Here is an 18,693-nt window from a genome sequence, read left to right as displayed (position 1 = left end):
AGATAGTCTGCAAGTCTGGTCTGGTCCTCTCTCGCTCTGGTCCAGGTCCCGGTTCTCGTCCTAGTCCTCGCCCTTGGTCCTTGGTCTTGGATGATGGTCTAGTCCTCACCCTGGTCCAGCCCTCCTCATCCTGCTAGGTGGTCTAGTCACTGGTCCTGGACCAGGTGGTCTAGTCATATCCTCACCTGTTCTATGTTAGACCTGTGCTCTCCCTAGTCCAGCCCTCCTCGTCCTGCTAGGTGGTCTAGTGATTGGTCCTGGACCAGGTGGTCTAGTCATATCCTCACCTTTTCTGTGTTAGACCTGTGCTCTTCACTGTTCACTGCATGACACATACAAGGCGGTCAGTTAAGCGTCAAAGCGCACTACTAAGTCCTCTGAAGCACTATAATAGAAGACGCCCGGTGGTATCTAGTAGAAGTCCATTAACCTCATCAACCTTACCTCCACATACGCCATCCCCCATTCCTTCATCTCCCATTCCTTCATTCCCCATTCCTTCATCAGGTTCCACATCTTCCAGATCACCTTCTCCAGTAAAGCTCTCTCCTATTCTGCTGCAACAAGGGGCCATGGAGGCGTTGGCTAGCGTGTTGGCCAAGGTAAACATCAAGTTCCCCACCTTCAAAGGACTCTCCTTGGAAGATGCGGACGACCATGCACGGAGGTTCGTATCTCTCTGTAGAGGACGTGGTCTTAACAGGGAAGATGCTTATCTAGTACTTTTTCCTTCCACCTTGGACAGCTTAGCAGACAAATGGTATAGCCAGTTTGCAAAGAATCATTTTGCAACTTGGGCAGACTTAAGACAACAGTTCTATGCAGCTTTCAGGCCGGGCGACTACCAAGAGAAAGTGTTGGATGAGTTGGCCAACATGGTGCTCCAGCTAGAGGAGACTTTTGCAGAGCTTATGACCAAAACCAAGTCTCTGGTTGCCAAGCTTCCCCAGCAACCCGGTGAATTCATGGTTAAGAAGTGGGTGGAGAACGCGCTTCCAAAACCTCTCAGCAAAAACTCTGGGAGAGCCTCCGACCTGACGCCACTCGGGAGGATTCATCGCAGCTGCTACTAGAATAGAGGGGGCTACGAAGCTGTTCAACAACTCTCCTCACATAGATACTCCCTCTGTGTTCTCCGAAGGAAGTCCAGCTGATCCTTTGACTTCCTTGCGCAGGACTCGAAGCCCTCAAACTACAACGAGCCATCCAAGAAGAGAAATCAATCTCTCTGAGACAAGAGAAACCATCGCACCTGGAGGCTTTCGATAAAATCAAAAGAGAACTAGAAGAGCTTCGGTCTCAGCAGGAGACCAAAGCTATGGTATGGTGCAGCTCTTGTTGCTCTCCTGGACATCCTCCACAGGACTGTCCCCTTCGGGCTTATTGCCACTTCTGCGAAAAATCTGGGCACGAAGATAAGGATTGTTACTATATCAAAGGATTGCGGCAAATACAACAAAATCTAGGTCCTTCTCTCCAACAAGGGCTAGCACCTGCATCCAACATGGTCTCACCCTACGGCCATCAAAACCCGTTGCCTCCTCTGCTGACAACACCCCCTATGCAGCAAGGTATGCACAACAACTTTGCACCCCACAGTTTTTATCATGCCAGTACTCCCTCAATTCCCCAAAGTTTCTACACCTCAGCCTCCAGCACCATGCAACAACAAGAGCAGCGACCACCTCGTCCCTCGTTTCCTCCCATCAAATCGGCCAATCCTATGCTACAGATGCGGCGAATATGGGCATTACCAAAGTAAGTGTCCTTTACCTGAAGGGTCTCCTCCTTGCAGACATTGTCCGGAGTCTAAGGACCACTGCAGTAAAGATTGACCCAAACAAAGGGCATCCTCATCTTCAAGCCCAAATCAAAATCAACAAGATTTTACATTCCCGAAAATCAATCTAATCACAGTGAACACCACCCCTCAGCCAGCACCTGCTACACATACAGTTCAGCCACAACAAGCAGTAGAGCCTACTGGGGTGCTCACTCGAGCACAAAGAGCAGCCCTGGGTTTAAGTTTGCCAACTGGACCATCAGGTCCAACACTTCAGCAACCTGTTCAAAATGTCGCACCCGTAAATGGTGCAAAGAATAGGCCAATCTCTACACTTTCGGACATTGATGGAGCCTTCCTGGTAGCAGTAGCTGACTTGCAACAGGTCAAAGTTTTCGAGGAGGCCCAGGTTGTAGAAGCTAGGCCCACTGCGGAAGCAATCTTGAAGAACACCTTTCAGCAAGTATCTCTTTATGAGATGCTTCGGCTAGATGCAACTCTTAGAAGTGACACCCTCTCAATAATTCAATCTTTGTACCTTGGTATAGGGCCTAGTGGCGGGCACCTACCTGTGCAGCCCCTGGAGTCCTACATGATTTCATATCCAGCTACTCCCCACACCGACTATAAAAGTCCACGTCTTACTGTATCTATTCTTGGGCAGTCATTATCAGGCGTCATAGTGGATGGTGAATCAATCTGATGCCTGAATTTACCATGTCAGCCTTAGGTCTGCAGCCTACTCGCCCTGCTCCGTTCACTGTTACATTCGCAGACCAGAGGACAGTCTATCCTGTGGGCATAGTAGAGAAGGTGCCTTTGAAGGTACAAGACTTCACATTTAGCTTGGATTTTGTGGTGGTCAGTCTTCCTCAGGTGGAGGGAGGATTTCCCTTGCTGATTGGTAGACCATGGTTGTGGCATACTAAGGCACTTCATGATTCGGGAAACGACGCCATGTAGATACACACTCCTGGCTCCCAAATGCAACTAATCTGGCTTGAAGGAGGGATGGATCCAGTGGATCAGCACAGCTGATTGGCAGTACAGTCCAACCCCGACCCTGAGCAGCCCATCCCACCTGACGGGTCTGACGAGGACCTGCTACAGTGGTTGGAAGCTACCACTTCGATGCCATGCTACATGGTCTCTACTCAAAACATACCTGTGCCGCCAGTAACACTCTCTCTTCAAAATCCTCAGGAGAACACTGATGTCCAAAGTCCTACAGCAGACAGTACAACAGTCGAAGAAGTAAGTGTGTCAGCCCCGAATTCTCATGCGCCGAATGACAAGCCGATGGAAGCCCTCGGTCTTGGGGAACCTATAACACATCACCGAAGGGGGAATAAATCTCCTCTGCATGCACTCACCAAAGATTTCCCCCTTCCTGGAGCATCTCCCAAGTCGGACCCCCTTCAAAAGCACTCTTTCATGTCGTCTACATCTGAAGATTTACCCTTCGAGGAGCTCCCACAGGGATGGTTACAAGAAGAGTATGCAGAGTTTCCAATCGATCAAATGCCTGCACATGATATTTTGAAGCTCCAAGAGGCAGCTCACCTCTCATCTTCAGAAGCACCCTCTCCAGCTACACCCCCAGACCCGGTCAGAGAAGTCAACCTGGGAGATCCTGACAACCCTCAGCACGTACTGTTAGCAGCTTGGTTATGGGAGCATCCCTCATTACTCAATCAGGTAGTCTCTTTCATCCACTCTTTTAAAGATGTTTTTGCTTGGTTCTACAAGGATTTAGAGGTGATTCCACCAGAATTGGGTGTCCACACTATACCTCTGGTTGAAGGGGCTAAGCCTGTAATAAGAGGCCGAGCTTACAAGCTCAACCCGAAGTATGCTGAGGTGGTCAAGGCAGAGCTAGAAAAAATGCAAGAGGCAGGGATCATAGTACCTGTGGAGCACTATGAGTGGTTATCACCCATGGTGATAGAGCCTAAGAAGCAATCCAACAAAATCCGTGTGTGCGTCGATTACCGTGCTCTAAATAAGGTAACTATCCCAGATGGTTTCCCAACACCTTTCACTGAGCGTGTGCTCGAAGATGTAGCAGGGCATGTATTGTACAGTTTCATGGATGGGTTTAGTGGATACAATCAATTGGGCATCCATCCAGGTGATCAGCTGAAAACGGCCTTTGTGACTCCCTAGGGTATTTTTATATACACTCAAATGTCTTTTGGGTTGAAAAATGCCCCACCTTCTTTCAATAGGGCGGTATATCTCATCTTTTGTCCTCTGCTTACGGATCATCTTCTCATCTTCATGGACGATTTTTCGACCTTCTCAGGTGCTCAATGTTCAACCCCAGTGGAAAACCTAGAGGAACACCTCGCTCAGCTCTCTGCTGTCTTCCTCAGGTGCAGAGAGGCACGCCTAAAGCTAAATCCTAACAAATGTCATTTTTTGGTTACTGAAGACACACTTCTGGGCCATGTGGTGTCTGCTAAAGGTTTAGCGCCTGACCCAAAGAAGATTGTGGAAATCTTAAAGTTACCACCTCCCATCAACCCAAAAGGGGTATAGAGCTTTGTAGGCCACACAGGGTATCATCGCAGGTTTATACGCATGTATGCACAGGTGGCTCAACCATTGACCCGCCTAACCAGTGCTGTTGTTCCCTTTCAATGGTCAAAGGCAGAGGCTGAAGCTTTTGCATACCTTAAAAAACGACTCACTGAAGCGCCTATCTTAGTAGCTCCTGATTGGTCTCTCACCTTTCATGTGCATACAGATGCCAGTCAACTGGCTGTGGGTGCGGTGCTGACTCAACCTAGTAAGGAATATAACTTGGATCGCCCTGTTCACTATGCAAGTCGCCTACTCACCAAGGCAGAGTGCAACTATAGCACCACAGAAAGGGAAGGTTTAGCTATTGTGTATGCTCTGCAAAAATTTTGGCACTACTTATTAGGGGTCCACTTCACAGTTATTACTCATCACCATGCCCTGCGATATCTGCTCAACAAGCCGCAGGTTGCAGGTAGAGTATGGCGATGGCTACTCTTATTTCAAGACTTCAATTTCGAAGTGGTACTCAGGCCCGGCAAACATCGTGTCCTTGCCGACCACCTTTCTCGCGTACACACTGTTGAAGAAGCAACAAGGGTTGCTGACAACTTTCCTGATAGCAGTCTCTTTAAGGTGGATACCACACCGGAATGGTACGGCGATGTTTTGCATCTGCTTTCTAGTGGCCTCTACCCAAAGAATGCTTCTCCCCTGCAGAAGAGATGCCTGTTTTGCTGAAGTCTAGGCCTTTCACTCTCATTGGGGGCCAGCTATACAAATCAGGGCAGGATGGTGTTCTGAGGCGGTGTGTCTCCCCTCATGAAGTCGAGTATATTTTAGAGGATGCCCATAGTGGTCCCACGGGTGGCCATTACCCTGGCCATATTACTGCACAAAAGATTCTCCGGTGTGGCTTATGGTGGCCCTATATTTTCCTCGATGAAATTGCCTATGTAAAAATATGTGATGTATGTCAGCGCTGTGGCCCTAAACCAAGAAAACAGTCAAACCGCCCTCTGCAGGTCTCTATGGTATGGCAACCCTTTGAGAGATGGGGCATAGATTTTGTAGGCCCAATTACTCCCTCTGCCCAACCAGGAAATTGGAAGTATCTCTTGGTGGCTACCGACTACGCAACAAAGTGGGCAAAGGTACTTGCAACAACGGACTGCACTGGCACTACGGTAGCCAAGTTTCTCTACGAAAATATTTTGTGCAGGTTTGGATGTCCATTGGAAATCACCAGTGACAGGGGTAGTCACTTTGTGAATGAAACAATTTCTACCTTGCTGGCCAACTACTACAAGATTTTTCACAGAAAATCTTGTTCCTATTACCCTAGAGCAAACGGGCAGGCAGAGAGCACTAATAAGGTTCTGATAGCACTCCTGCGGAAAGCATGTCATCTTCATCCCTCGACTTGGGCTCAAGCTATCCACGGTACACTTTGGGCTTATCGAACTTCTTTCAAAGCCACAACCAATCACACCCCATTTCAATTGGCTTTCGGGTTGGAAGTGATAGCACCTTTTGAATTCAACTCAGGATCCCCGCGAGTGGGGAGTCTTCATGCCAATGGAAATTTGGGGTCGGCATCAGTCTCTCGTCTTTTCCTTTTGGAGGAAAGCCGAGGTTTGGCTTCACTGGCTCTAGAAGCAGAACAGTTTCGTCGTAAAGCCTGGCATGATCGCCATCTCAGGAAGCCGCAAATAACGCAAGGAGCACTGGTGCTACTTTATCAGGCCAAGTTTCTGAAAAAAGCAAAGAAGTTGGTCCCAGCATGGCAAGGACCATATAAGGTGATGGAGATTCTACCCCACGGCGCTGTACAATTAGCCACTCTCGAAGGAGTTTCTCTGCCTTTAGTCAATGGATCCCGGATCAAATGCTATCATGCTTAAGAAGCCACTCAAGGGTCTAACCGCGTGACAATCAAGTGTTGAGCTTCGCCGACTCTAAACCTTTAAATAGCCTCGGAATCACTATCTTCTGCATCTTGCTGTTCCGTTTTATCTTATCTCTTAGACCCTCTCCTTCTGCAGAATCTGTTTAGCTCATAGGTTTGATTCTAGACTTGGATTAACTCTATCCTTCACTCTCTCTGTCTTCAATCCCTGTCAGTCTTGCGCATAACCAAATCCCCTCAGTCTCGACTCAATACCTTGACTCAGTACCTTTTCTCACCTTTTGCCTCTCAAGTGAATCACAGTTCTTTGATATGGATAAATGCCTTTGTATCATTGAGTGGGGTATTTATGAAAGTAATTCGTGTTCTATCCACTGCTCATTCTTTCTCAATACCTCAAAATTATCCATGCTTTCTATTAATCAAGTCTGTGTATTGGTTGTCGCTAAATCTTTAAGATCTCTGGGATAGTTCCTACGTGTTAAAACTCCCTCTTTATTTTTCTACCCTCGACTTTGTCTATCCTCTCAACCCCCAGCCCTAATCCTAGCCCTAGTGCTTTCCCTATCCCCTCGCCCTAGGCCCTAGCCTTGACCTTACTCCCGCCCTCGCCCTCGCCCTAGCCTTGGCCTGCTTCGCCCTTGACCTAACTTATCCCTAGCCCCTCGTCCTCACCCCCTATTTGCTCGCCCCTAGCCCCTCACCCCCTATTCCTCGCCCTAGCCCCTCGACCATAGACCCGCACCCTCTCGCCCTAGCCCCTCTTCTCTCGCCCTAGCCCGCCCCTAGCCCCTCGCCCTCGCCCCCTTATCCCTCGCCCTTAGACCCTCACCCTCTCACCCTCGCCCTTGCCCCCTAGCCCCTCGTCCTCAACCACTCCCTCGCCCCTAGCCCCTCGCCTCTCGCCCTAGACCCCCTCACCCTCTCGCCTTGTCCATCCCCTCGTCCCTAGCCCTAGCCCTCGCCCCTAGCCTCTAGCCCTGGTCCCTAGACCTAGCCCTTCCTCCCCTCCCCCCTCGCCCTTCGCTTTAAAAAAAAAAAAAAAACAAGCGCCACGGATCTGCGAAACGCAATTTGGGCGGTTTCTCACTTCTCACCAAGGGCATATTTTACCTGCGAAAAGCAACAAAGAAGAGGAGAGAACGTGTTACATGCAAAAAGCCAACCCCAAAAGCAGAGAGCCTTTATAGCCTTGGTACTCTATTCAGTCTGTCATCCAGTACCGAAGAGGGTCTCGCCCTTTTGCTCCTGCTACAGTGGGACTCATCAATAAGTATAGATTCTCAAGCACACTTGATAAAGATGGTTAGAACTCGCAATAAAGAAAAGCATCTCCAATCTAAGAAAGAGTCCTCGACCTCTGGGGATAGCTCTGACAGCAAATCAGATTACACTCCTAGTTCAGAGCATCTTTCAGAGGAATCTTCAGAGGAAGAGTCGCCCCAGTCAGTCACTGCTGACAGGGTCACCACTCTCTAGGTGCCTCGTCCGTCTGGTGCCCTCTCCAAGGTACCTCTAATAATGATATATCATTTACAGGCTCCCAATCCAGCACTCAAGGATGTGTTCTCTTAGCAGAAACTAATACACTTGGGTCTTCAAAATTTGGCTCAGACCGATTTGTCTGCCAATATCTCTACTGCCAAGCTATGTTCCCTCTAGCTAACTTTTCCAAAGCTAAATGATACTACACTTACAGCGGAGGATATAGGACAGGCTATGGGAATATTCACTGTGCTGGCACCTGTGCCCGCAACAAAAACCTTCTCGAATCTCTCACCAGAAGAAACTGCGAATGCTTGTCAGGAACTTTTGTTGGACTCACATCGAGACTATCACAGGAGTCAGCAACTGTATTCAGTGTTACAGTATTATTTTTTACTGCGAGCACTTGAAAGAACAGGGGTTCCATCTTCTCCAGGTTCTCCAGCAATATGCGATGCTCCTTTTTGTCTCTATCATTGCCTGACATACCCATTTCACAATTTGCTATTTAAAGCGCTACAGGACAGGGCAAAGCGTTTTCGGACTCAGCGTAAAGGCAAAGCGGGAAGGTTCAATTGCTATGCAGCGCCTATTACGTATTGGGTAGTACAGATTATGCAGCAAAAGACAGATGCAAAAGCAGTTCTCACCCTTCAAGATGATCCAAAAGAGCAAGAACGTTCCAAAATGGCCAAAGGGAAAGGAATCTTGCGCAAGAGGACAAAGGTACAAAAAGATTCATCTGAGTAGCTTCCAACACTACCTTTCTCAGAATCACATGTCAAAATCTCGGACGTTCATACTACAACACCAGCAGTGCGTATGTCTACTTATGTGGCCACCTCCACTTTCACACCACCTCTTGTGAGTAGTGTTGCAGTCACTAAAACACAACCTCCAGTTGTGTCGCCAACACCACGTACTACTCTTATTGGTGGGGCACCGAAGGATACTACAGGGGCATCTAGCTCCGGGGCCGCCAAGATACACTACACCACACGGGAGCATGTCAACAACACTGACATGGGCTATGGGAATGACACATGAGTTCTATATAGATCACGCATCATATCTGTTTGAATAAGTGACAAAGATATCTGTTTGAAGAAGTGACAAAGCTACGGCAGGACAGACCAAATTACATTGCAAGAGGAGAAGTCTTCACCAGAGTAATATACCAGGCCATAGGCGCGGCAGATCAATTTGCCACCTGCTCCTCATCAGAACGACTGCCTGGTATTAAGAGAGAATATCGAAGACAGATCACAAAGGCGAGTACCGGCCTCTATTAACACCATTGGAGGACGCAGGCTGGAAAGAGTAACCAGAAGTACACAAGAAAAGATGGAAGAAGAAAGAAGAACTGAAGAGGAAGATGTCCGACTAAAGAAGCGGAAAGAGGAAATGGAAAACAACACCAGATTGCAGAAGGTAGCAAAAATGGAAAGAATGCTAGAAGGATTTGTTCTCGAGAGATCTCTATGAGGCGATGTAGGTGCCACTTGGAAACCTTCTAGTAGCACTTACACATTGAGAATGAAGAATAAAAACAACCCAGCTTTTGAGTTGGACTGGTTCGAGAGGTACATCCAAGAAAGAAATGCTAGGGACGAACCAGAATTGCTACTAGAAGAGGAGGATCTCCAAACTTTGAGAGATCAATTAAGGCCAACTTCACGAGATCAGGAAACACCACCTCCATCTCCAAGGCCAGAGACAAGTGAGAGGCAATCAACCCCACCTGCTGACTCTCCTTCGCATTCAGAGAGCTCACATCCTGATGAGAGAGTTCATACACCACCCAGTGAAGAAGAAGAAGAAACAACATATGGTCACCCAAACACTAGAACCATATCACAAATTGATAAAGGCAAGCAAAAAGAGGTGGATCAGACAAAAGAAAAAGCTTCCTCCTCTCAAGAAATTGAGCTGGAAGCTACTATAGATGAAGATTTACAGTCAATGGAGACCCTACTGAACCGAACAAGACTGCACAGTAAGTGGTTAGCTGATCAGAACAGGTCCAACAAAACGAAATTAGAAAAAACCCATCAAGAAGTTCTGAGACTGTAGGAGCAAAGAGATGACACTCTAAAACTGATCAGCATCAGAGATGCTGAGATCTTGGGGCTCAAAAGCACAGTAAATCTTCTCAAGGAAAATTTACAGGAGTCTGAAGATTTCAATGCCATTTGTGAAGATACAATCAATTTATTTCTTGAAGATGTCAGTGACAGAGATGAACACATCCAAAGGTTGGAAAAAGAAAAGCAAGATGCGCTGGAGGCAGTCAAAAGTTTGCAAGTCGTCATCGATGACTTACAAATTGAAGTCAAAGATTTGAGAGCAGTAACAGATATACAAGCAAGGGAAATAGAATGAGCAAAGAAACAAAAAACGTCGCTACCAACAACACCGGTAGTCCACCCGCAAGAAGAAGTGGCTGCACTGAAGAGAGAGCTGGAGTTGGAAAGAAAACAGCACTTAATGATAGCCGAAAGTGCGCTTAGAGCAGAGGATCAATTACAAAGGCAAATTTCGGACTTACAAAGTGAACAACAACAAGGACCAGCTCATGACAGTGAAATAGAAAGCATTGTTTCCAAATCCCTTAGGGAGGAAAATGAAAATTTGCACATCAGGGTAAAAGAGTTAGAGGAGTCTGCAGCTCAAAAAGAGATGGAATTTCAAGCTCTCCAAATCAATAGTAGAACAATGGCGGCGCAAATCGCAAGTCTTCAAACTGCAAGGCAACACCAAGGACAGGTACGAGTGCACCTGGAGCAAGCAGCCATGGATTTGGCTGCACTCGCATAAATATATGGGGGTGAAGATGACTACGAGGAAGAATCGGATGATAAGGAGGCACCAGATACACAGACTGATCAACCTGGCTCCAAAGACCAAGAAATAGACGAAGATTCAGTCACGAGATTTGAAGAGCAGAAGCTAGCCGAGCAAATGGAAAAGCAATCAGAGATAATGTGGTACAAGGCCATGCAACTAGTAAAGGAGATGCTACAAGGGCTCTCCAGATCAGGCAAGATGGCATCAAAGCTACGGGAGGAATGGAATGCCCCTATGTTACCCTATGATGTGCTGAAATACGAAACTCTGACACATCAATGGTAGCTCACAAAAGAAGAACAAGTGCCAATGTTTGAAGGAGAATTACAAGATCGGGAACAGCAAAACAGGATAGTAGACAGCCAGCCAAAGTGGAGGCGTCAATGGCTTTTGGATCACCCTAATAACCTGATCCATTTAGTCAACGCACCACCTGAGCTGAAGAATGATAGAACTTTTTGCCCACCAACGCCCCGAACATACACTTACAGCCAACATAAAGCACTACAAAGCAGAAATCCTACATGGCTGAATTATCCAGTATTGCCAGGGCCTGCAGAGGGAGAGAGAATATCCGGTTCTTACATGGTGAAAACCCTTCAGGGCGCCATCGCAGAATTTGGAGGCTCTCCCGACCTATCCTGCAAGATGCTATGTAAAATAGCTCGAACCTTTTTGGCCTGTCTCACAGTGTTCTCAGAAAGCTGGACTTCAGAGTATATGAATATAGAAAGAAGCATCTCAGAGCTGTCATATGATCTAAGTGGGCCCCCTACAGAGCCAGTGTTGTATGCCTACTTCAAACGGCTAACGTTTCTGCCAAGCTACCATATCCAAACATTCGAAGAAGCATTTTACACAGGCTTCTTCATGTACAAATCCAAAAAATTTGGCCCATTAATGGCAAGTGAGTCTATGCGATATGATGCGATCAAATCAACCAAGAAGTACGACAACGACACTGAAGACAAAGACGATCATGTCATGGTAGACATGAATTAGGAGGGGGGGAGTGTTGGAGCCCAACTTGTCCAATAGTTGTAATGAGCCCACCTTGTAAAGCCTATCAAATTCCCATTTTTATGTCAAAAATGTCTTATCATTTTGATCCACTTGTCTGGGTTATGTAAAGATTAATCAGTCAATCAGGACCCATAATTGTTCCCACTTTGTAATTATGAGGAAGAGAACCCCATGTACATTTTTGAGCTAAGGTGACTAAAGTATAAAAGTCACCTTAGAACTATTTTTTGATATAACATTTTTGAATATTAATCCTGTGTCGTACGAGTCTGAGAGAGAGATAGAGAGTGAGTGTGTCTTATCCTCTTCGCTACGCCCTTCTCCCTCACCGGATTCACGACGTGACCACATCATCGCGGTAGTCTCTCTGAGAGCTACGCGCCCACGCCACGCATTCATATTTTTGAGTTGTTCGCGATCGATCCTTCCTCAAGCTTGTTTTGCTTGTAAGTAACACAAACAGTGTCTGTTTTCAACAATCAAGTGCTCTATGGAATGAGAAAGAGATTAGCTACACATAGATATTCATAGACTTAGGTTTTTCCCACTTTTGGATTATGACCTATGAGTCTATCGCAACTGTAATCGAGATAACTAGGGTTCAAATCTGGTGAGATTAGACTTATAGGTAAGTATATCCTATTGAGAGGATGGTGCCTAGTAAGTTTGATGCGATTCCGAGTTCATTGGAGGTGTAAACTGTGTTGTGAGCGTTTAGGGATAGAGTGGGTTGCATTCTACCAGGGTTAGTGATTGATGCATCATAAAAGTGCGTATGTGTAGATTGGTCTCAACCTGACAAGCTAACGAGATTTCCTACATGCACCTACGGGTTAGTCGTGTCATCGGATGATAAGTATATTGTCTGTGTCGTGCATACGATCATGAACAGGGGAGTAGTTTTTCCATAAAACAATGGTAAAGTGCAAGATAGGGAAGTGCATGAATGATGTGAGTGTACCAGGTTAGTGTAAGTTATGTAGAGGCTAAGGAGATCATACTTTTGTGACAAGATGTGCAAATAATGCTTCAAATGTGACAATTTATCTTTAGCGTGCCTATGATAAAATTTGCATAATAGTGCCATTTGTGCTCTCAACTTTCCCTATATAGATTCTATTATGTTGGTTAAGGTAGGTTGTGGCCCTAGTCTTGTATCTTGCACTTCATATTGATCATAATGATGATGATTGTCTCCTCCTGAGTACAGTTTGATTTGGGGTTATTAGCTTGTGGCTGTGGGCCCACTGAAGGTTAGTAGGATGCAGGTTTAGTGTGTAGAGAGCCCCCTTTGACTTTGAAGTCAAATGGATCACTATTTTGCACAAAAGTGCCAAATGTCACTTTACGGTGGGGATATGGTCTTTTTTCCCTAGCCTGATGAGATGGACTCTAATGCACCCCCAAACCTCTACAGGTCTTCTACTTCATGGCATCTGCAAGTGGGTCAAAATTGGTTCACAATTGAGCCTTTTATCTTTGACGTGAAAAATACATGGTCACCTTTTGCACTTTGGAGCCCACTATTGTGTTCTCTTACTTGAGGTGAGCATATGGTTCAAGTTTGATGTGATTTGGATGCACGGTATGGGAAGAGGGGAAATGGGGGAACACACCTAGTGCACAATGCAAGGCCTCTCTATGTCTCAAGGCATTCACTGTTGAAGATGATGAAACAAGAAACAGAAGGAAGATAGCAACTCAGAGTAGGAAGAATATGGAGAAGGAGAAGACACAGAGCTTGCGTACGAGATCTCTGTAGTCTATCTCTCTGTATTAGAATAATAGAGCTTATACAAACTCAGAGCTACAAAGCTTATATGAGACCCTCAGAGATAAGGTGTCCTTTCACACCAGATGTCCAGGGGGAAAAACCCAGTGGGAGAAAAGTGCCCCTGGTGAAGCGCGTATACACACTAACACTACTACATGTCTAAAAATCCCCCCTGTAGTGATAGTGTGAATCCGTACAAGGTAGCAGATCATCATGTGTATGAGAGTAAGCCCAAAGCTTTTCGGAAAGCTTCAAACTTTTCTCGTGATAACGCCTTCGTAAATAGATCTGCAATGTTATCCTGTGTAGGATAGTAAGTTAGTGTGATCTCCCCTGCATGTAGCCTTTCCCTGACATAGTGGTAGTGAACCTCTATGTGCTTTGTTCTTGCATGAAATACTGGATTCCTTGCAACTGCCATAGCACTGTGACTGTCAGTGAAAATGGTAGTGGGTGCCTGTTGACACTCACAAAGATCTGCCAATAACCTGCGTATCCATACACAATCAACTGTTGCCATGAAAGCTGCCCTGTACTCAACTTCACAAGTTGATGTAGCCATTGTGGGTTGCTTCTTGCTTAGCCAAGATATACATGCATTTCCCAAGGAAAAACAATTCCCACTTGTGGAATGTCGTGTGTCAAAATCACCAGCCCAATCTGAATCATTGTAACCAAGAAGCTGCATAGAGCTGTGCTTTCCATACATATCCCTCCTTGGAAAGAACATGGAAAGATTAGGGGTACCGGAAAGGTAACGAAGTATGCGCTTCACAGCCTGCCAATGATGCATACCTGGGCTGTGCATAAATCTGCTTGCTTGTGAAACCCCAAATTGAATGTGTGGACGAGTGTTGCCTGCCAAATATATCAAGCAACCAACCGCTGCTGCATAAGTATGTACATCAAAAGGTTCTCCAGCATCGTGCATGCTCAACTTTGATCGAGTTTCTACGGGTGTAGAGATTGGTTTATAATTTTGCATACCAAACTTGTCCAAAATTTTATGCACATATTTTGCCTGCAACATGTATATTCCATCCTCTGATTGCACAAACTGAATACCCAAGTAATAATGTAGCAAACCAAGATCAGACATCTCAAAGGTTTTTCTCAAAGCATCTTTAAACGCTTCAATTTCATCTGCAGTATTGCCTGTAAGAAGCATATCATCCACATAAAGTTTTAGCATAATGAGAACTCTGTCTCTCTTTTTGACATACAAAGTACTTTCTGTTGGACTATTCTAAAATCCCTGGCCAATCAAATAAGTATGTATCTTCTCATACCATGCTCTTGGAGCCTGTTTGAGACCATACAAAGCTTTACGCAATCTACATACCTTTTGCTCTTGACCTTTTACAACAAAACCACTTGGTTGACTTACATAAACTTCTTCCTGCAAGTCACCATTCAAAAAAGCAGTTTTGATATCCAACTGATGCACTTTCCAACCATGATGAGCAGCAATTGCAACTAGTGATCTAACTGTGGACGCACGAGAAGTAGGAGCAAAGGTTTCATCATAATCTATGCCTTTCTATTGCGCATAGCCTTTTGCCACGAGCCTTGCTTTGTACCTATCAACAGTACCATCTTGTTTCCTTTTTACCTTTAAAACCCACTTTGTACCAATAGGTTTTTTACATGTAGGCAAGTCCACTAGATCCCATGTATGATTCTTATGAATAGAATCAATTTCTTGCTGCACAGCATCTTTCCACTGAACACACTCTAAAGCTTGTTCAAATGAATCAGGCTCATCTGCATCACAAAGAGTGCTAAAGCAAGCCAAATCTACTTGCTCTCTTCCAAAAGTAGTACCAGCACGTGTTTTTCGTGGCAACGGTGCATCCAACTTGCTATCCTGCAAAGTTTTTTGAACCCATTTAGGCAAGGTTCTTTCTTCCCTGAGAACTTCTTGCTCTTCACGCACAATTTCCTCTACATCATGAGGTGTCACATGATGATCAAAAGATTGATCAAGATTATCAACCTGTTGTGATTCTTGATTCTCCACAAAAGAAAGAAGAAAACCTTCAAATACATCATGTGTCTGCATATGAGGTACATCAAAAGCAACCATAGGTTGAGCAGTAGTTTTTGCAAAAAATTACATCACGACTTTCAAAAATCTTGTTTGTAGCAGGATTGTAAAGTCTATAACCTTTACTTCCACTACTGTACCCCACAAATATACATTTGATTGCCTTATCATCAAGCTTCCCAGTTAACTGCTGAGGGATGTGAGCATAAGCAAGACAACCAAAAACACAAAGATAACTGACTGAAGGTTTTCTGTCATACCAAGCTTCATATGGAGTAATGGTCTTCAAGGCACGAGTAGGACACCTGTTCAAAACATGTGCTGCACAAGCAACTGCCTCCATCCATAGCTTATGAGGCAAACTCTTAGCCTTGAGCATACATCTAGCCGTCTCCATTAAAGACATGTTCTTCCTTTCTGCAACACCATTCTTTTGTGGTGTGTATGGCATAGTGCATTGGTGTTTAATGCCTTTCTTTCCCAAAAAATCCTTAAATGCACCTGACATGTATTCACCTCCTCGATCGGTACGAAGAGTCTATACTTTGCAACCTGTTTCATTTTCAACCATGGCGACATAATGTTGAAAAATTGCAAACACATCTGACTGTGCTTTGAGTGGATACACCCAACAAAACCTGGAAAATTCATCAATGAAGGTCACAAAATAAAGGTTGTTTCCCATAGATGGCGTCCTCATAGGACCACATACATCACTGTGTACAAGCTGCAACTTTCGTGTCCCTCTAAATGAACCATCCTGCGAAAATGAAAATCTGTGCATCTTTCCAAGAATGCAACCTTCACATACATGTCTTGGTGGCATCTCCAATAAAGCAAATCATGCACCATATTATGACGTTGTAAATTCATCAAACTGCCATAACCAACATGCCCAAATCTAGCATGCCACAACTCAGCATCCTGCATGGCCTGAGTCTTTGTTTCTGCAATACATACCTGAATCTTCTTTTCATAACGATCTAGCACAAATAGTCCATTTTCCAGCGTACCTCTAGTGATAAGAGAATAACCATTCTCTCGATCTCGTACAACACATCTGTCATCCTCAAAAATGACCCGAAGATCATTTTTTGCAAGAGAGGATACAGACAACAAATTCTTCTTGATCCCTGGAACATATAATACATCTGGCAAGCATAAATCTGAACCATCTGAAATGGTAATCAAAATCTTACCAACGCCTTTGATTGGATAAGAAGCATTATTTGCACATGTCACATTCTTTCCTATTGGAGCTGCATCCAATGAGCATTATTTCCTGTTGGAGCTGCATCCAATGAACAAAACAAATCCTTCCTTGAAGTAATATGCCTGGATGCACCACTATCAAAGTACCAAATCATTTGTGTCTCGTCAACACTGTAAGCAAAAAAATTTGAACATACTAAGAAAGCATAAGAATCCTGCACAAAGTTTGCAGACTCTTCTTTAGCTGTAGAAGAATCACCAGAAGCTGAAACAACCAAACTTGACTCTTTCTTCTTTTCTTTAGCAATTCGCTTTTTACGCTCACTAATGTAGTGACCAGGTTTCTTGCAGTAGTGACATTTACCTTTCTTCTTGGACTTGTCGGAATCACCTTTGGACTTCTTTGAAGACTGTCCTGCACTAGACTTGGAGTGATGAGCACTCTCTTTACCCTTGTTTTTGTTCTGTACAAAAAGAGCATGATCCATACCATCCACCTGTAAAGACTTGTTCTTACGTGATCCTCCTGCAATAGCAAAGCCACTAACTCTTCAAAACGAAGAGGCTCAGGATTAGCTCGCAAAGACAAAGTCAAAGAAGTCTGAAAAGTCAAATAAGATGGTGGTAGTGAATTGAGTGTTTTGGAAACCAAGTCCTTCCCTGGAATCACTTCATCAAAGCTAAGCAATTGCTCTTTAAGATCCCTGATTTTTGTAAGATGCTCGATGATATCGTCACCTTCGTCCATCTGTATTTTGTCAAGTTGTTTCTTCAAAAACTCTATTCTGGCAGCGTTTCTTCCTCCAAACATAGCTTGCAGAGTGTCCCAAGCATCCTCAGAAGTTTTGCAAGATCTGATATGTGGTGTGATTGTCCTCTTTATGGTTAAGGCAATAACAACCATAGCTTGTGCATCTTTAGTATCCCATTTCTTTTTCTCTGGAGTGACTTGTGAGGGTCCTGCACCAACAGCTACACCACGACCAAGCGTGGCAGGTGCAATGCTACCTGGACAAACTTCATCTCCAGATACATAATTCCACAATCCTTTACCAACCAAAATATTTTTGGCCATAAAAGACCAAAGAGAATAGTTGGTACCATCCAATTTGTCTTCGGATGTAAACGCACCAAAAATCTCTTTCTCCGTAGATTGAGCCATACTGTGGATGCACACAACAGAGCAAAAGAACCTCCAAGAGATTCACAAATCTCCTCTCCAATGCAATCAAAACTCTACACAAAATCTCAGCACAAAGCTAAGACAAGCTACATCCCAAAAGAATTGTTTACCTGAAGAAAATCTGTCAAAAAGCACACCCTCTTGATCTAAACGCTGTCAGGAGTTTTTTGGAGCAAGCAATTGCGCATATGTACATATACATGCATGGTGCATCAAATAAAGAATTGCCCATTTTTCAGAGCCAGGTGGTTACGTGGGGCCCACATGTGTACAGGTAGGACAGGGTGTACATAGTGCATCGATTTTCACTATTACCAGTACCACTGTGTTTTTTCTATAATAAGGAGGAGTTGGTAGCGCGTAAAACTTCTCGAGGAAGCTATCCGCGGGCCGATGACATGAGGTAAGCAGGTGCGTCAGATGGCATCGAGTGGCGTCCGGAGGTTTAACGGGGTCAATACTTGCACGCGGAGAAGTATGGACACGGCGTGGGTGTTTTCTTGTGATACTTATGCAGAAAGGTCATCATGAGGAACACTTTTTGGGGCCACTTCACGTGGTTGCGGGATGCCTTATTTGGAAAAACTAAGTGCCAAGTGTGCGGATGATGCAAAAAGGTGACAACTATGCACTGCGAGGTCAGTTTTTGGCCTGTTCGGGGTCCGTTTGAGGTCATCTAAAAGGCCACGGGTACCCAACTAATAAAGCTAAGTGTGAGAACTGAAAAAACTGAGAGAAGACCAGAAAAAAACATGGAGAAGAGAGGAGGAACAGCCGCAAGTGTGTTTTTTGTTGTTTTTGGAGCATTTTTTGGCCCTAAACTGCTCATCCGAGGTCGGATTTGAGCACTGTGACATTGTAGGGTGGGGTTTTTGGGCGTTCCAGACACAATGGCGCTGTCCATTTT

At 45.0% G+C, this 18,693-nt stretch overlaps 1 protein-coding gene across 1 annotated transcript; it reads left to right on the top strand.

The window, feature by feature from the left end:
• Positions 1-7,934: 7,934 nt before the first annotated feature.
• On the top strand, positions 7,935-8,450 carry LOC147424230 (uncharacterized). Its single transcript, XM_086502184.1, has one exon. The coding sequence runs from the start codon at positions 7,935-7,937 to the stop codon at positions 8,448-8,450; it is 516 nt and encodes a 171-aa protein (XP_086358310.1).
• The last annotated feature ends 10,243 nt before the right edge of the window (positions 8,451-18,693 follow it).

Source organism: Adiantum capillus-veneris, chromosome 26 (assembly GCF_014529385.1).
Source record: "Adiantum capillus-veneris isolate H3 chromosome 26, ASM1452938v2, whole genome shotgun sequence".
NCBI lineage: Eukaryota > Viridiplantae > Streptophyta > Polypodiopsida > Polypodiales > Pteridaceae > Adiantum > Adiantum capillus-veneris.
The sequence above is the reverse complement of the archived record's forward strand: the minus strand, read 5'-3'. Positions and strand labels throughout refer to the sequence as shown.

Bases quoted from the DNA above. Each gene is read 5' to 3' on its own strand.
- LOC147424230 (XM_086502184.1), top strand. From the start codon at position 7,935: ATGGGAATATTCACTGTGCTGGCACCTGTGCCCGCAACAAAAACCTTC.